At 34.7% G+C, this 17702-nt stretch overlaps 3 protein-coding genes across 3 annotated transcripts; 1 reads left to right on the forward strand and 2 right to left on the reverse strand.

The window, feature by feature from the left end:
• Window positions 1–4486: 4486 nt before the first annotated feature.
• Window positions 4487–5715, reverse strand: LOC18033865 (probable xyloglucan endotransglucosylase/hydrolase protein 10). The gene is made up of 4 exons (XM_006422663.2): window positions 5471–5715; window positions 5278–5378; window positions 4999–5192; window positions 4487–4889 (listed from the first exon to the last, which is right to left on the reverse strand). Exons 1-4 carry the CDS (start codon window positions 5685–5687, stop codon window positions 4487–4489), a joined length of 915 nt encoding a protein of 304 aa, XP_006422726.1. The 5' UTR covers window positions 5688–5715.
• Window positions 5716–11379: 5664 nt separating this feature from the next.
• Window positions 11380–13316, forward strand: LOC18034242. The gene is made up of 2 exons (XM_006422664.2): window positions 11380–12210; window positions 12308–13316. The coding sequence occupies exons 1-2, from the start codon at window positions 11567–11569 to the stop codon at window positions 13071–13073; spliced, it is 1410 nt and encodes a 469-aa protein (XP_006422727.1). The 5' UTR covers window positions 11380–11566; the 3' UTR covers window positions 13074–13316.
• Window positions 13317–14293: 977 nt separating this feature from the next.
• LOC18034620 (dentin sialophosphoprotein) lies at window positions 14294–17624 on the reverse strand. The gene is made up of 2 exons (XM_024179186.1): window positions 17511–17624; window positions 14294–16315 (listed from the first exon to the last, which is right to left on the reverse strand). The coding sequence occupies exon 2, from the start codon at window positions 16258–16260 to the stop codon at window positions 14527–14529; it is 1734 nt and encodes a 577-aa protein (XP_024034954.1). The 5' UTR covers window positions 16261–16315; window positions 17511–17624; the 3' UTR covers window positions 14294–14526.
• Window positions 17625–17702: the final 78 nt, after the last annotated feature.

A 17702-nucleotide genomic window follows, 5' to 3' on the forward strand; every position in this document is an offset into this window, starting at 1 on the left:
ATATATAAATTATTATATGAATTTTGATATTTTATATAAAAATTAAAAAAATATAAATATAAAAACTTTGAAATATTGGATTTGTTTTAAGAATTTTAATATTTACATTTTTTTTGTTTATCTAATTTATTTATTTATTTTTGTTCACTATTTAATTAGACTATAATAATAATTTTTTTCAAAAACTCAATCCAATCAACCTAACCCAACCGGTCAACCTTATGTATATAAAAATTATTATATAAATTTTGATATTTCATATAAAAATTAAAAAAATATAAATATAAAAACTTTGAAATGTTGGATTTGTTCTAAAGATTTTAATATTTATATTTTTTAGTTTTTTTAATTTATTTATTTATTTTTGTTAACTATTTAATTATACTATAAAAATAATTTTTTTTTAAACTCTAACCCAATCAACCCAACCCACAAAACTGCGGGTTGGATCGAGTTGGGTTGAGATATGTAATGGGTTGGGTTTAGTTGAAAATTTTCAACTCGTTCTATATGTGCATTGGATCAGGTTGATACTCAATTCAACTCGTGCCCACCCCTAATTATATGTGTATTAATGAAAACAAAAATGAAAACGCAGCTTGGAAAAAGGTACTAAACGGGCCCTAAAATTTTAAAACCAAACAAAATTCTAACAGAAAAATATAACAAACCCATGTTCACAAATTAGTTTATGAGTGTCAGCCTTTATCTCACCCGAAAAAGAAAAGGTAATAGTAAAGTCATTCTCTAAAAGTTCATAAACCAACGATAAACAAATAGAAATAAGTTTAATTTCGATAGGAAACTGTAAAATTAAAGGACTTACAGGAACTGAGACTTTTAGTTGTGAGCTATGAATTTTGCTTCAATGAGTAGATTGAATGAAGAATACGAAGGAAACGGAAATAACGGCAGCAAGCAAAACCCTCGGGATTACTCAAAGGGCCGGCTAGATCTAGTTGGGCCGAGCCCGATTACTTTCTAGACCAAAACCCATTTAAAATAATAATGTAATTCACAAAAAAAAAAATTATTTATAATTAAAAATAAATTAAAGAATCGACTACTGGAACCCCTTCAAATCCCTTGTAAAACCCATTTTTAAAGTTACTCTTTTTTTTTTTGTTAACAAAGTTACCCCATTAAAAGTTTTTAAAAATACCCTCCACCTCATTCTTAGTAATGCCAAAAGAAACAGATTTCCTTCTCATTTTCTAATAAATGCATTCTATATTTCTGTAAAATAATCATCAAAAACTTAACAACTTTGCGCAAATAATCAATCTTCCAATTATATTAACAAATGTCTGAGTATGAAGTAGATTGTAATTGTAAATAGATGTAGAGCCAACTCTGTTTTCAAGTTGTAGTGTTGTGAACTAATTACAATAACATTAATTAGATATATGAAAAGTAAATTCATGTCTTCAAAAAAAAATTCAATTAATTATGTATAGGTAGGGGTGGCGTTTCCCGGTTCAATTCATGGTCATAATTGAACAGAACCGAAACTGATCGGTTCTCAAGAATCCAAATCGAATACAAACCTTTAGGAATCGAACTAATATGTATGTATGTATGTATGTGTGTGTGTATGTGTGTGTGTGTGTGTGTGTGTGTGTGGATGTATGTATGTATGTGTGTGTGTGTGTGTGTGTGTGTGTGTGTGTGTATGTCTTTGTATGTATGTGTGTGTGTGTGTCTATATATGTATGTGTGTATGTATGTGTGTGTGTGTGTGTCTATATATGTATGTGTGTATGTATGTGTGTCTGTGTGTATGTGTGTATGCATGTATGTGTGTATATGTGTATATGTGTATGTATGTATGTGTGAATGTGTGGGTGTATGCATGTATGTGTGTGTGTGTGTGTGTAGGTATGTGTGTACATAGGTATGTACGTATGTGTGTACGTACATACGTGTGTATGTCTATACGTATGTACGTACATATGTATGTATGTATGTGTATGTCTGTATGTACGTACGTATCGTATGTACGTATGTAGGTAGGTACGTATGTAGGTATGTAGGTAGGTATGTACGTACGTACAGACGTACATATGTACGTATGTATGTGGATACGTATGTATGTTTGTATATATGTATGTATGTAGGTACGTATGTATGTATATATGTAGGTATGTACGTACATACGTATGACAGTGTGTAAAAAAGTTAATAATATTGAGTGGGTTGTTGGGTAATCCGATTATTTTTTCGTATTGGGTTTGAGTCTCAATATTTTGACACGATTATTAAATGGATCGAGTTTGGATCAAGCTAAATTTAACACGACCCGAAACTGACACGACACGAACACGACTCGTGACCCGTTTTGCCAACTCTACTCTTGGCTACCGATTGAGTGCGAATTCTCCTCCACCGTTGATTATTATCACATATATCACTATATCATATTATCATTAAAAAAATGAAGTTTTTTTAATTTTAGTTTTAGAAAATAAATTGAATGGTTAAAGAATCGAACATTATTCTACTCAAAATTTCTTCAGTGAGAAACCTTTGCATTGATTGTTATGCAAAATAATGATTCATGATTTAAAGCAATTTTCTTCAAAAATGAGAAAGACACCTTAATATGGGGCGTTATTAAGAATGGGTGAATTAAGGGGTATTTATGGCATTAAAATAAAAAAACTTCAAAGTACAAAATAAGTTTCATTATATAAAGATTTTTAAAGGAGTGCCAATAGGCAACAGCACTAATCAAAATTAAAATATTAGGATTTCAAACATTATTCTTAGTTTAACATTAGCTAATTTCTGAGAACCATCTAACTTTACGCTAATTTGTTTTCCTTCTTAGCCATGTGAGTAGAGATTTAATTTCCTCTATTCAATTTCTCCATTTGTGACCTTGTCACTACATCATTGATTTAAACAATAAACTCATTTAGATTCGTGATGATTAATTTTCACCTAAATTAAACATTTGACTCTTTTCGAAATTTGGCAGCAGCAAGATGTAAGTCCAGCACTTAGTGTAAGTTTATAAAAAAAATTAATATTAAAAACATTAGGTAAGTCCCATTACACTTTTTGTTATTGGGATTTTTTTTATATATTTTTTATTTTAAAAGTCTAACATTACAACCCGATTAATTAGGTAGATATAACTTTGGTCAAAATCCTCACTTTCAAAGTTTCATTTCATCATCACAAACATAAAAATAGAAGGAACATATTTCAGCTGCACGGATAGGGATGGCAATTGTATCCGCAAACCCGCAAACCCGCCCAAACCCACCCGCCAAAACCCGCCCGTTGCGGGTAATTTTATCCGTTGCGGGCGGGTTTAGTATTATAAATTAAAACCCGCACATGGATGCGGGTGGGTTTGGTATTAACCTTATATCCGGTGGATACCCGCATGGATATCCACCAAACCCGCAATATTTTTTTCAAATATTTTTAGTTTAATTTTAATCTAAAAATGTATAAAGAAAATAATGTCATTAATTAAATTACCAAATAGCCAAAGGCTCAAACTTGTGTATGTGTGTATGTGGCCTATATCCTATTCTAAAGTCATAATCTAAAGAAAACTAAAGGCATTTTCCTTCGAATTAGTATTTGAAAATATTAATCTTAATTATTATTATAGGCATTGTGTTGGATGGGTGCTTATGGTGGTGAATGAAATGAATATCTTCTCTTGGAGCTTGTTTTAAATGATAATATGAAATGTAATTATTATTTTTAGATACTAGTTTGCGTTTTTTAAATGGATTTGTGTAATTTATACTTAAATTTGAGAATTTGTGTTGAATTGATGTGGAAATTTTAATTTTTCATTTACATTATTTAAATATAAAATTGAGTATGTTATATGGAATTTGAGGTTATTATTATAAATTTATATATTAAACATTTGTGATTTTAAATACGGAAACCCACAAAAAATCCGCCGGATACCATTGCGGGTTTGGTAATTGTTAAAACCCGCTGCGGATGGGTTTTTGTAAAAAAATTAAAACCCGCTGCGGGTTGCGGGTGGGTTTGGTAATTTAAATTTTGTGCGGGTTTGGGTTTGGTAATGGCAAACCCGCTGCGGGCGGTGCCCATTGCCATCCCTTGGCAATATGGAAGTAATAAGCGAGAGGCTTTGTTTTCATGTATGATTAATTCTATTAAAATTAAGAATAATTTATTAATTCGTTGATAAACTTTATTATAAACCTATATTAATTTGTAGGGTTTTTAATTATATTTGTGGATTTTGTTTGGTTAAAATGAATATTTATTTTGGATATTATTTTTTTTGTATTCCGCAAATTAAAAGAAAAAAAAATCAATTTGGTAGCCAAACGTCTCCATTTCTTCACTCACAAACACAATGACCTACAAACAAAAGGTTGCTTTACTTAACCCAAATGATAATTAATTCTAAAAACCAATATATATTTATTATTAATTACTTACAGAATAACAAAATGGAAAATCAAATCTCAATATATTTGCATCAATATTTAGATAGAGAGCATTCCTTGGGAAGATTGTTCTGAAACCTCTGATTATCTTGGCAATAATCATAAATCACATGATAATTTCTAACCCATTTGAACAATCTTCTCTGAATAGAAGTTAAAGTGCTGAATTGCTTTTGGTTCCACCAATTTGTAGGGCTTCCTGCCCTACAAAATCTTGGGTTTCCATTCCAAACACAAGCATCAATCTTGTAATTTCTGAATGAAGCTACGAAGGGACCTTGTGACCAATCAATTTTGTCCTGTCCGCCACGTGTCGCCCAGCTGTCACCGTTCCATAGGCTAATCTTTATGCTCATTGGTTGCCATCTAGGATATGGGACCCCTTCATTTGCATGGTTTCTGTATGTCCTTATCGGTACAGAGTCCACCATGAGCCTGAAAAACACAAAACAATTTTGTAATTACTACGTGACACTCACCGTAACGTTTGTGAGCAACATCGCCCACTAGATTATTAGAGTGCATTAAAGAAAAAATAACTTACACAATTTGGTGAAGGTTCCACAGGATGGAGTAAGTATGAAAGTCCTTTGTTGGATCAAACCAGAGATAAATCCTCTGCTCTCTGTTGTCAGAGCCATCGGCATAAATATTTGTTTGAAGGATATAGGGCTGCCCACTTACATTGCCAAGAAATTCAAAGTCTATTTCATCTCTGTTTGGTTGATCAGATGCCATCTACATTGTTAATTAAAAGCACTTTAAATATATAAGCACTTTCACATACACACACAAAAGTGAAAGAATGGAAAAGATTACTCACGTAAAAGCCTACAACTGTGCCTGCAGAATCACCAGGTACTAGCTTTATTTGCATGTCTAGTTGCCCAAATAAGAACATTTGGTTCGAAGAAAAACCAGCACCTATCAAAAATAAAAAATCAAAAAATCAAATAGTAAGAAAATTGCATATAGCAGAGAAAATTTTTTATTTGTTCGATATTTTTGGGTTGTACCAGATTCTTGATCGAGCTTCAAGCTCCTTGCCTTGCCATCTTCAGAAGTGTTTACATGGCTTGGAGACCAAGTTACAAAAAAGTCCTTGTTGAAATCGCCGGTCGAAACAACAGAAGCTCTTGAAATTTGAAGAAGATATGCACTAAGAAACCCAATAACACCAATGAATTTGAGTAAATTAGTCATGGCTTTGGTTAACAAGATGGTATGATGCATGTTGATCAAGCTAGCTTATATTTATGGGTTTTGCATGAGAGACCCAAAAAAAAAAAAAAAAGAACCAAAGTTATTTGGTTTAAGCAAGAATATCTTCAGAGGGAAGCAAAGAAATATCAGACTTCCGTTGGAATCTTTCTTCTTGAATATATTGAAATTTCATTCATGGATTTGTGATACACAACAAATGGTATTAGAATGTGGCGTGACTAATCGCTAAATTATCGGCTTAACTTACTATAAGACCACGTTTAATTTGATTTTAGTGAGGAAATTAATTGTATACAAATTAATTACATTTAGGCTTTTTGTACAAGAGCCTTTTCTTTCTCTGTCAGGTAGTAGCAGAAAGTTTAGCAAAGTGAGAGACCGAATAGAGGCTGGCCTTCTTTTTCTCTAAATTGTGCTTTTCTTTTCAACATATGTAACTTGGGCTGTCAAGCTACCCTTTTGCAAAGGACTTAAGTAACAAGCTTATTCTTTCCTCTTTCCTATCTAATTAATTACTATCACACACTACGAGAAATTCTCTCATGATCTGATCATGTTCTGAACAAATAAGTCGATTATTGATTGGCAGTTGATAAATAAAAAAATAAAAGAAATTGAATCTTACCCATACAATACCACTAAAGACACACGACAGGAGATCTTGAAAAACTCATAAAGGATCAGATTAGGAGAGGATTATTTTTCTACTACGAGTTAGTTAAGATATTATTAGTACCTATAGAGTATCTTCAAGAGAAATTAAGCTCAAGCAGTTAATAATATTATTTGGATTAGTGAGTCCTCATAATTGGGGACTTAGGGTTTTGCCACATGTCGAGGAGAAACATTTGTAAACATAAATGAATATGGATTGCTTGGTATTGTAGAAAGCATAAGAGGGAATTAATTGGAAAGTTCACTGTGGCTTTAATCCAACTCCAAAATCATTGCCGAAAGATCAACGCTAATCTAACTAATAACTCGTTCATTCATTTACAAGTGAACCAGCCGATAATGAGAGAATGCTTAGTTTGGATATCGACAATTAGGTGTTGGGGTCTCATGCTGATTTGTGCTTTATTTTGCTGTTTTTTCTATGATCTTGCCACATGTGACATATGCTGTATTAAATGCAATGGCCAACAATTTTAAGTTATATAGTTTTTTTTTTCCTGATAATTAAGTTAGTTGTACTTGGACAACAATGATGATCTTTTATTAATCTAGAAAATAGCAAAGTGAGGAAGTTAAGCCCAGCCCAAACATTTCTCCCATTGAGCCTCAGCGTTAAGCCCACTTGAAAACTAATGAAAATCTTACTCTGGCCATGCCAACTTGCCAGCCAAAAGCACACCTTATCTCTTGGATACTTGGTGCACATTACATTTGTGATTATTTCAAAAATTACTTAGATATCCATTTTAAAAATTGAAAAATTGTGTTTAATAATTTTCTTTATAATTTTACCGTTACTAAATTTTTTTTGGACAGACAATGAATTAGGGATGGCAAAATCTTCTACAGGTTTGGACCCCATGAGTCCCCACCTTAAATAGGGTAAATTTTGAATAATTTTTTGAGAAAGGATTGGGAAATAGAAAAAAAATAATCCTCAAATTCTTAATAAGATAGGGTTTGGTTTTAAACTTCCCACTGCACCCCCATCCCAATCCCTATTATATATGAATATTTTTTTAATTTTTTTCAATAATTTTTGTTTTATCAATTACAATATTGGTTAATAAATTTTCTTTTTATTTTTGCCTAATATAAATAGGTTATAACTAAAATAAAATCCTATATTATAATTCTTATTCAACCATAAAAATATTGTTATGATTTCTTTTCTCTCTCGGGGTACAACTCTCTTCAAACATTTCTTAGTTTTGATATTATTTCAATATATTGTTTCAACCATTTGCAATTTTTTTAAATAATTTAAATATTTTATAATGTGATAATAATTTTATTTAAGTATTTAATTTTTAATTTATTGAAATCATTTATTTATATTTGCTATAAAATAAGTAAATGAGGAATGTGCTGGAGATGGGGAAATCATTCTCCACATGAGATTCCTCATCTCCTACTAAATTTATTGGGAGATAAAGTGATAATGGAGACAAAAATTTTAATGGGGTGGAGAATGGGTAGGCATCCCCACCTCCATCTTATCTCATTGCCATCACTACAATGAACAATCAACGATATTTTATTAAATTACATTGAACAAAAGAATGAAATTTTTTAGTTAATGTGTGTGCTAAGAGTAGAAGAGAACATATTAACTAAATATATTCGAGTTGGCTCTATTTGTGAATCAGTAACGGTTCGGGTTTGAATTTTCTGAACTCATTAGTTCAATTCGAGTCTTTAAAAGATAATCATCAATCAAACCACCCCCCCCCCCCCCCTCCCAAAAAAAAAGGAAAGAAAGAATGAAAAATCCCCTTGGATAATTACAAATACATCAAGTTTAGGGATGACAAAATAACCCAGAAAATTTGGGTTGGGTTTAACCCATACCACATTTAAATAATATGCAAATCCTATATTGATTTTTTGAACCCGAACATATCCAGGTACGGGTCCGGGTTTAGCTGAACCCGTGTATCCGGAACCCGGACTCAGATATATTTATTTTTAATATAAATATAAAAAATAAAAAAATCAATTGGAGAAAGAACACACAAAACCTAGTTTACATATTTTTAGGCTTTTAGCTTATGGCCCCCACCATTTCCATTCCTTTTCATCTCCCAAATTCATCAATTCAAATCATCATCATTATCAATTTGTCATCAATCATTATCAAAGGCTTGAATCTCTCAGTAACTCCTAAATCCATTCACGGTCACAGCTGGCGGCATACAATCACGCACACAAAGTGACAATTTGGCATTCACGGACGTAGACAAAGCAGTAGCCAGCGGCACGAATTCACTGGATTTTCATTCCCCGCCGCCATTTGTGTTCTATTTTGCTATCATTTTAATTGTTGTTTGATGATGACAAGTTGACAATCACAAAATCTGGGTTTTGTTTTGCACTTTTGCTTCACTGTTTTGTTATATTATTTGATCAATTTTTTTCTCTTTGATTTGAATATTACTCATATTTTGATATTGAAGCAATCGGTGATTGAAAAAAGTTGCAAAGTTGAACATTAGCGCCCTACCTTTGGTTTTCTACTCGAAAACAAGCCCATAAATGGTGCCCATATGGGTTCAAAACCCAGATTTTTGCGGGTTGAACCCCGTCCACACTCGAAGTCCAAAAATTCTAGTTTATTTTCAGGTTTGGTATAACAAATTCTCGTATGGGTCTAGAATCGAAATGGACGAACCCAGATACAGACTCGGACCCAAATTTTACCATCCCTAATCAAGTTTGGTTTCATTTTATTTATATATAAATAAGTATTTGGTGACCCTTACCATAATTGATGATATTGTTTAATGCCCCCATTAAAATTAAATTGAGGTGAATTTGTAAAAATAAATAAAAAATTGTCTATCCCCAGATTGAAAATTTCACTTTGGCTGCACGTGTTCCTCTCAAAGCCCTCTCCTTTCACTGCCGCCCTAACCAACCAATCAAACAACCGAACCAAATTTTACAAGAGAAAGTAAGTGAGAAAAGGAAATCGAGCTTGTGTCGCAATCTAAAATTCCAAAAGCGTGATTGGTTAGATAAGTGGCTAGTGGACCCCACATTTCAAAAAAGCGGGCCCACAATCCCGGTTCAAATTACCACAATCCAACCAGCGTCTTAGTGGCCACAGCTAATGATGCAAGCCCTCCGGGGGTCCAGCACCTCCAGTTGGCGGAGTTTTGTGACCCGACATACCTCGCTTACATCTCTCTGTTATCATCATTAATTTATGGGGTAAATAACATCAGGATCCCTACGTTCTTACATATTCAAAGAAGGGCGTATCTGGTCTATTTATGACAATTAAGTGTCTTAGTCTTACTTTTTTCTTTTTTTAATAAAGTCAATTTTATCAACCCATGAATGCTACATTACAATATCTTAGTGCATAAAAAAATTAAAAAATTCAAAGTTCGCACAAAAAAATTAAATATGTGAAATTATTTAAGTTATATCTCTATCATTGTAAGTTTTACTTTCGCTTTATATTTCTATTATAAATAAAATAAAATTAAGAGTTTTTAAATATTTATAACTCAAAAATATAAAAGAGTGAATTCTACTTTTGCATGCTCACTATTCTTATAAAATAGTTTAAAGCCCAATAAAATAACTAAAAATCTGTTCAAAATGTTAACTGTTGAGTCACGTTCACTTTAATTCAATAAATTCGTTACTTCATGGGTAATTTCACAAGGCAGCAGCGAGGACCTATATGGCACAAATGGACAAAATATGCTCTTCTCTGAGAAAACTTAGACACTGAAGGAGGGCCGACGCTATTACCTCATTAATTTATTGTTGTTACAGTAAACGCAAACGAATGGTTAGAAAACGACGGAGGGTTCGATGGAAGAAAATTAAAAATTGGAAAAATAGACGAAGAAAAGGACAATGAGTTAGAATATTTTTTGACATTGATGCTGCTAGCTGGCATCTTGTGTACGTGCGCATTGTGTGCCAGCTAATGCATCATCTCCTTTCGTGAGTTGAAATTGCATGGCGCCGTGCTTACCGTATATTATTATCCAACCCTACAACTCGATTCATGATCGTTTGATGCTAATTTTTCGGGTATAAGACTCATTATCATTGCATTTGGTTTGAGATTATGTTTTTTTTTTTCTTGCCATTTTTGTTTAAATTACGTAAATTTAGGTCGCAATTACAATTTGTAATTAGCAAATAAAAAAATTTGAGATAAAAATTAAACTTAAATTCATATGAAAAAAAGTATTGAGAAAATAATGAATATTAGTGTACTTGTTTCAACAAAATATAAGCCAATTTTGTTGAAAATTTAATTAAAATATTATGCTTGTACGCAACGCATATCTTTTGGGGTGGACGCAACATTTTTTTTTTTTTTTGGGTACACTTATTCATGAAATATGACCAAAAAGATAAAATCTTTATTTTCAAATTTTGAAAAATTGTAAAAGGCACGTTTCGAGACATGTCCTACGCTTACAGTCCCTACCTTCTAAAGCAAAGCTTAAAACCTTTATGTTTTTCTACAACCTAAAAGACAGGCTTCATATTATTTAAATTATAAAATAAAATATAAATCTAAAAAAAAAAAATGTACACCAAACAAATCGTTAAACATATACCATGACCACAATAATCAAGACAATGATTCCATCTAACAGTGGGTACTGTCATTGAAACATCAAATATAACGATCAAATTATATTATTTTCATTATTAATTTTCCAACTTGATCAACTCAAAAAAAATTAAGATTTAATAATATTCATTATAAAAATATAATTGCCACGAAAATTATTTCAATGTCTCATAGTATATATATATTTTTTATAGTGACGTATATATTGATTATATTTACTCTATATATTTATTGTCTTATCATGTAAAAAGTAAAAAAAGAAAAATCAATGACCGAGTGTGCTGTAGAAGTACCCTAACTACGTCACTTAATCTAAATCATAATATCAAAATCTCACAACACAAATAATGAAGTTGACCTCATGACAGCGAAGCTCCCATTAGAAATGCGCCCAGCTATTTGACAGCCTGTTTCACCTTAGTATCGATAATCCGCCCACTTTCCATTTTCTCTGCTGCTTTGTCTTCTTTCTTTCTTCTTCTGGTTTTATGCTCATTATTGTTATTTTAGTCGATTGGTAAATAACCAAACCCTTTATTAAAGCAAACCCCTCGTCACATTTCGCCCCAATATTGTTCACCATCGCTTCACTGGTTCTGTTTCAATGGATCCGTGCCCTTTTGTGCGGATTTTAGTCGGAAATTTGGCCTTGAAATTCCCCACCGTGACATCAAAACCTTCTTTTTTATCACGAATCCACCCGTCGTCTTCCTCGTGTTATTGCAAAATAAAGCTCAAGAGCTTCCCGGATGAAATAGCCACGGTCCCTTTAGTCCAAGACGAGACAACACCAGCTAATGGTAACCTCTCGCACTCTCTGGCGGCTTGCTTTAATTTGAACAAGGCACAGATCGACAAAATATTGGAAAAATCCAAATCGTCCAAGAGCAACAACGGTGTTATTTCTTTGCGGGTTGATGTTTATACGGGAAGCAACGGGATGTCGTGCGTGACTACTGATAAATTGCTGGGAAGAGTGTCTGTGCCGTTGGATATGCGTGGAGCCGAATCTCGACCGTCTGTGATTCACAATGGGTGGGCAGGCATTGGAGAAAACAAAAAGGGGTCGCAGGCACAGTTGTATTTAACTGTAAAATCCGAGCCCGATCCAAGATTCGTGTTTCAGTTCGACGGCGAACCCGAGTGTAGTCCTCAGGTTTTTCAAGTCCAAGGAAGTGTAAAGCAAGCTGTTTTCACTTGCAAGTTCGGTTTCAGAAACTCCAATAACGACCGAAATTTAGTCTCCAGGTTCGTGTTGTTCAATTTTGATTCGTTGTACTGGGTTGGATTATTATTGTACATATTTTAAAGGCAAAATTCTCACCAATTTTGTGTATTACAACAGAACATCAATGACAGAAAACAGTACGCCAAGGAGTTGGCTCTCGGCTTTCGGGTCCGAAAAGGACCAATCTAGCAAAGAACGTAAAGGCTGGTCAATTACAATACACGATCTCTCAGGGTCCCCGGTGGCAATGGCATCAATGGTCACTCCATTCGTCCCGTCCCCTGGGTCGGACCGGGTCAGCAGGTCCAACCCGGGTGCCTGGCTCATTCTCCGCCCTGGAAACTGCACCTGGAAACCATGGGGCCGCCTCGAGGCCTGGCGCGAGCCGGGTAACTCCGATTTACTCGGGTACCGGTTCGATCTCTTACACGACACCATAAGCTCAAATTCTTCCAGCACCACCGTCGCTAATGCGAACATCAGCAGCACCAAGGGCGGAAAATTTACAATAGACATGGCAAGCAGCGTTTCCACAACCCCAGTACACAGTCCGCAGAGCAGCTGCGATTTCGGGTCAGGGTCGTGGTCCGGTCCGGGTTCGAGACCCGGTTCGGGATCCGGGTCGGACTTTGCGTTCTGCTGCACGGGGCCACCGATTTTACAGAGTCGAGGGTTTGTGATGTCAGCAACAGTGGAGGGAGGTGGAAAGTGCAGCAAGCCCGAGGTGGAAGTAGGAGTGCAGCACGTGACGTGCACGGAGGATGCTGCTGCATTCGTGGCATTAGCGGCAGCGATGGATCTCAGCGTGGATGCGTGCACGCTGTTTTCTCACAAGCTAAGGAAAGAGCTGAGGAGGCAGCAGAGTCAGCAGTCTGTCGTTTGATGTGGGAGCGTTTGTCGTTTTGGCTTTTAGGATTTTTGCTTTTTTTTTTTTATTTCACCCCGAAAATTGTTTTTTTGATGATGAGTCATGAGTGAGTGAGTTGGATTATTCTTCTTTTGGCGGATAAAATGACAGCAGTTTTTGAGCTGGATTTGTAATTAGATTTGATTATTTTTTTTGTACAGTAAGAAATGATACAGCAGTGGGGAAGCATTTTTAAAACCCTTTTTGTTTGTTTGTTTTACTGTTTATCATTTAAAAAGGTTAATTATTGTTATTGGACCTTTCTAGGGTTTGTATTTTTTATGGGTTCCGAATTCTGATCTTAGAATCCGATATTGGCTGGTGTTTTGAATAAAAGTAGCGCTTTGATTTTGGATTGGATAATGGGGGAATCATAAGATCAATATAGGATAAAAATAACATTATCTGATGTTTAAAAACTTAAAAAATAATTCAATTTAAAACCAGAAAAGTTATCCTAAAAAGATCAGGCTATTGCTATAAACTTGTAGTAATGCAATCAATTCATACTTTTTATTACATCTAGATTGAGACCCAAAATCTAGCAGGTTCTTGTAGATTTATTATAGTAAATATCAGGAGAATAATATTTTACCACTAATTTTGTAACATTTTTTTTTTAAATTTCTTCTTGTACCCATGATGTGTCATGATGCCAAGTTGTTTGTACATCTTTGGCCTAAGCAAGAGAACAAACAGTTGATGGATAAGTGTTTGCATACCAAGAAGTAATCTAATTCGAAAAAGAAGGATTATATACATACTTCCATGAAAATTCTTCCTAAAGGAGTCTAACACAAGTAAAATTATGTTCATTGACCCCATTATATTGTTAGATATTGCTCTTTTTCTCTTTTTAGGTAGTTACTGATGCTAATGCAAAGCATCTTGACCATCAAGGGTCTCATGCCCACTCTAAGTATGGTAACCTTCATGTGATTTCATATCTGGGTTGCAGTAAACCTATGTTTGTCATCAAATGAAACGACCATGCTCTATAAAAATTGAAACCAACATGATGAATATGTTTCAAGTCGCGGTACATTCTTACAGGAAAGGATATGGAATGAGACCGACAAGCATCCGAGATTCATGACCATAAAATGCTAGTGACAGGAGCCACACCACAGAGTATACAGAACCGAAAGCACAAATTCGGAAGAAAAAAAAGAAAGGAAAAAACTATACAAGGGGTATCATGGAAAGTTGACAGAAATTATACAGATTAAAACTGAACATAATATAAACCTGCCTACATTTTGCCGGCAAAGTTGGATCTGAATTCTCTAAGCATGGATCAATTTAGACGAGCAAAAACGCTCTACAAACCTTTCCTGTTTCATAATCAAAACCATGAGAAAAAGTTGCGTTCAAAAACATTGGAGCACCAAGGGGAAAAAAAAACCCGTGAAGCATTTCTACTGAATACCTATTCTGCTGCAGCATCTTCAACGTTTTCCACCTCTGATCTAATATCAGGCAATGTGCCCAGATCTATCCGTGACTCTCTATCATCTTGGAGAACAGATGAGTCAGAAGAATCGATGCGGTCCTCATTGGCTGCCTCCACAATCCCATTCTTAAAGGAAGAGTCTGAGCTTTCATTTGTTTTACCTGATTCACTTTCACTACTTGCACCCACAGTCCCTTCAGTTGAGGAAGAATCTGAGCTTTCATTTGTTCCACCAGATTTACCGTCGCTATTTGACATTTCATTCTGAGTTGTACTAGCAGTCTCGTTCACTGCTGAAGACCCAGAACTGACCTCCCCATCTGCCGATGCATTTAACCTTATAACTGTTTCTGATACTGCAGGCGTGGAAATGTTGAAGGAATCTCCTGTGACTGCATCAGCATCTACGCTTTTTGTTGAAACAGTGGTATTAGGATCAAATTGATGGCCATTAGAAGCTGTGTTAGAGTCATTGGCCTGTTCCAATCCAGTGGTTTGCAGGTCAGTAGCTTCTGTGTTAGCTGCACCCTCTAGTGTCACATTTTGAGCTGGAGTTGGATTGGCATCCAGCTTAATCTCAGTTCCATTCTGCACAGAAGAACCAGTCATTTCGGTACTCAATCCTGTTGAGTTGTTGCTTACTTCCGTAGCTCCTTCGGTTGAGGAATTGTTTGCAGTTAAAGGTGAGTGATCCTGTGAGTTGTATGATCCCGCACCATGATCCTTTTCTTTAGGGGTTGTTTCATTTGATGTAGCACCACTTCCAGACATTTCACCTTCTCCATATTTTAACTCTGGATTCTTCTGATTTCCACTGATTTCATCGGTGTTATTTGATTTATTATCCTCTAATAAGACATTCCTTTCAGAGTTCTCATTTGAGTTTTCAGAAGCTGCTTTCTCAGTCTCAGAGATTATAATTTGATTATCATGTGACACTGCACTGGAAGCGTCATCTGCCTTGTAGTGTTCTTCTCGTGCCACATGAGTATTCCTATCGACTCCCTCATGGTCATGATCATCGAATGAATTCTCATTTTCTCCTTGATCGTCTTTCTCTTTGCCCTCATTCCCTTCACTCTCATTATCATCACCCTCTCCTTCCCTCTCTTTCTCTTCATCTATAAATTCATCCTCTCGATCAGCTTCAAATTCTGTTTTTTCTTGATCTTGTTCATCCAATTCATCATCACCATCTCCTCTTCTCTCATCTTCTATTTCTTCATTCTTATTTTCTTCTTCTTGCTCCTCTTCTTCATGCTTGCCGCCCGCCTCTTCTTGCTCCTCTTCATTCTTGTTTTCTTCTTGTTGCTCCTCATCTTCACGCTTATTCTCCCCATTGTCATGCTCTTCTTCTTCATGCTTGTTTGCTTCTTCTTGGTCCTCTACAGCATCTCTTTCTTCTTGCTTTCTTACTTCTTTTTCTTCCTCTTCCACTACATCTTCCTCTTCATCCTCATGCTTCTCATTCTTAGCTGCTTCCTGCACCCGAGGAAGGTCTTTCCTCCCCAATTTCAGAATCTCATCATCACTATGGGCTTTGACTGAGACTTTCGCATCTTTATCATCAAATTCCCTCTTCTTATCATGGGAATGCTTCACTTGGTAGATTAACCAGAAGCAAACACCAAGCAGAAGACAAATCTGTAAAACATGTTTCACTTTGATGCCTTTGGATCTATGGTTTCTACTTGGTGCCCGCTTGATCATGATGTACTTCCTTAATCCCTTACTCCTTTTACTCTTGTGTTCTCGACACTGCTACCTGAACTCAAATTATATTGAATAACTAAACAACATTAATCACCATCCTAAGCAATCCGGTGGTAATTCTGAGAAGGAAAAAACAAAAAAACTACTTTGACCAGAAAAATTCCCCATTCTATTGCCTATATATGAACTGAGCTGTGCAAATTGATCAATTTCAAAAACTTCCTCAGCTGACCAATTTTGAGCAATTACTACATAACATAAAACCAAATACTGGATGAATTGGCATCTCTGAAAACCCCAGTTCACACGTACCGACAGAAAGAGACTCTAGATGTATTCAAACATTAAACAACTGCATATGCTCTTCAAACGATGGAAGGAACCATGGATTAAAATGAAGCAACCATCTAAACAAGAACTTATATTAAAAAGCAAAGGAAAGTAACACATTAAATTGAGAAGTGTGATCATCACTAAACCATTCTGATCTTTGGAAACACACAACTTTAAAAAAAAAACAAAAAAAGGTCCTTAAAGCATGCTGGTCTTAAGAAAATGCCTAATAGTGCACAAAAATGCCCATCAACCAAACATTTGCAATTGAACCCAAAAAAAAAAAAGTGCGCAAAAACCATTTCCCTACTTACGCATTTTCAGTTCCTATTCTGTTTCTCAGCTTTCATAGAAATCAAACATCAGTCTAATTAACGAATTTGCTATGGATTATGAAGTAATAACTTCACTACTAACCCAATCTAATCATAAAAAATTGTTCTATTAGTCCTCAATCTAGGCATCATATACTAAAAAAGAAAAAGATATGAAAAGAAATAACTAGCAATTCTTCCTCAAAAACCAAATCCTCCCAAATCAACATTAAAATAAATTTTTTTAAAAAAATATCAAGGAAGAAAAATGGAAACAATATAAAACCCCAATGGAAACCCTAGAACTGCATGCACATACCCAGCATCAAATCCAAAAATCAAACCAAAATCCCATCTTTAGATTCAAAATAGCAAACTAAACCACCGAAGCGTCAGAGACACAAACACAAAGTCAAATCCATGTCGCAGATTCAAAAACAACAACTCTTAACAAGTGAACAAAGCTTGGACAAGATTATAAATTACTAACAAAGCAAAGAAACAAACAAGGAAAAAGAAAAACTGAAACAAGAGATGGTTATGAATAGGAGACAACACAAAAGAATAAAAGTGAAAGTGAAGCTTGTTAAAGTAAAGCACCTGAAGAGTGTCAAAGCTGAGGAAGAGATTTGTAATTTGTACAGTTAATGTTTCTTTTTTTCCTTCTTTCTTTTTAAGTTTCTGTTTTCTCTCTCTTATGTCTTTGGTTCTACTCTTGTACTAGTCGCCCAATGACCGGATCTACTTTCAACTACTTAGCTTATACGGACACTCGACTACAATACTCCACGT

Source organism: Citrus clementina, unplaced genomic scaffold (genome assembly GCF_000493195.1).
Source record: "Citrus clementina cultivar Clemenules unplaced genomic scaffold, Citrus_clementina_v1.0 scaffold_8, whole genome shotgun sequence".
Lineage (NCBI taxonomy): Eukaryota > Viridiplantae > Streptophyta > Magnoliopsida > Sapindales > Rutaceae > Citrus > Citrus x clementina.

Bases quoted from the DNA above. Each gene is read 5' to 3' on its own strand.
- LOC18033865 (XM_006422663.2), bottom strand. From the start codon at position 5,687: ATGCATCATACCATCTTGTTAACCAAAGCCATGACTAATTTACTCAAA. The intron at 5,379-5,470 runs GTACAACCCAAA...TATTTTTGATAG, and splicing joins GAAGCTCGATCAAGAATCTG to GTGCTGGTTTTTCTTCGAAC. The intron at 5,193-5,277 runs GTGAGTAATCTT...TTAACAATGTAG, and splicing joins GCACAGTTGTAGGCTTTTAC to ATGGCATCTGATCAACCAAA.
- LOC18034242 (XM_006422664.2), top strand. From the start codon at position 11,567: ATGGATCCGTGCCCTTTTGTGCGGATTTTAGTCGGAAATTTGGCCTTG. The intron at 12,211-12,307 runs GTTCGTGTTGTT...GTATTACAACAG, and splicing joins GACCGAAATTTAGTCTCCAG to AACATCAATGACAGAAAACA.
- LOC18034620 (XM_024179186.1), bottom strand. From the start codon at position 16,260: ATGATCAAGCGGGCACCAAGTAGAAACCATAGATCCAAAGGCATCAAA.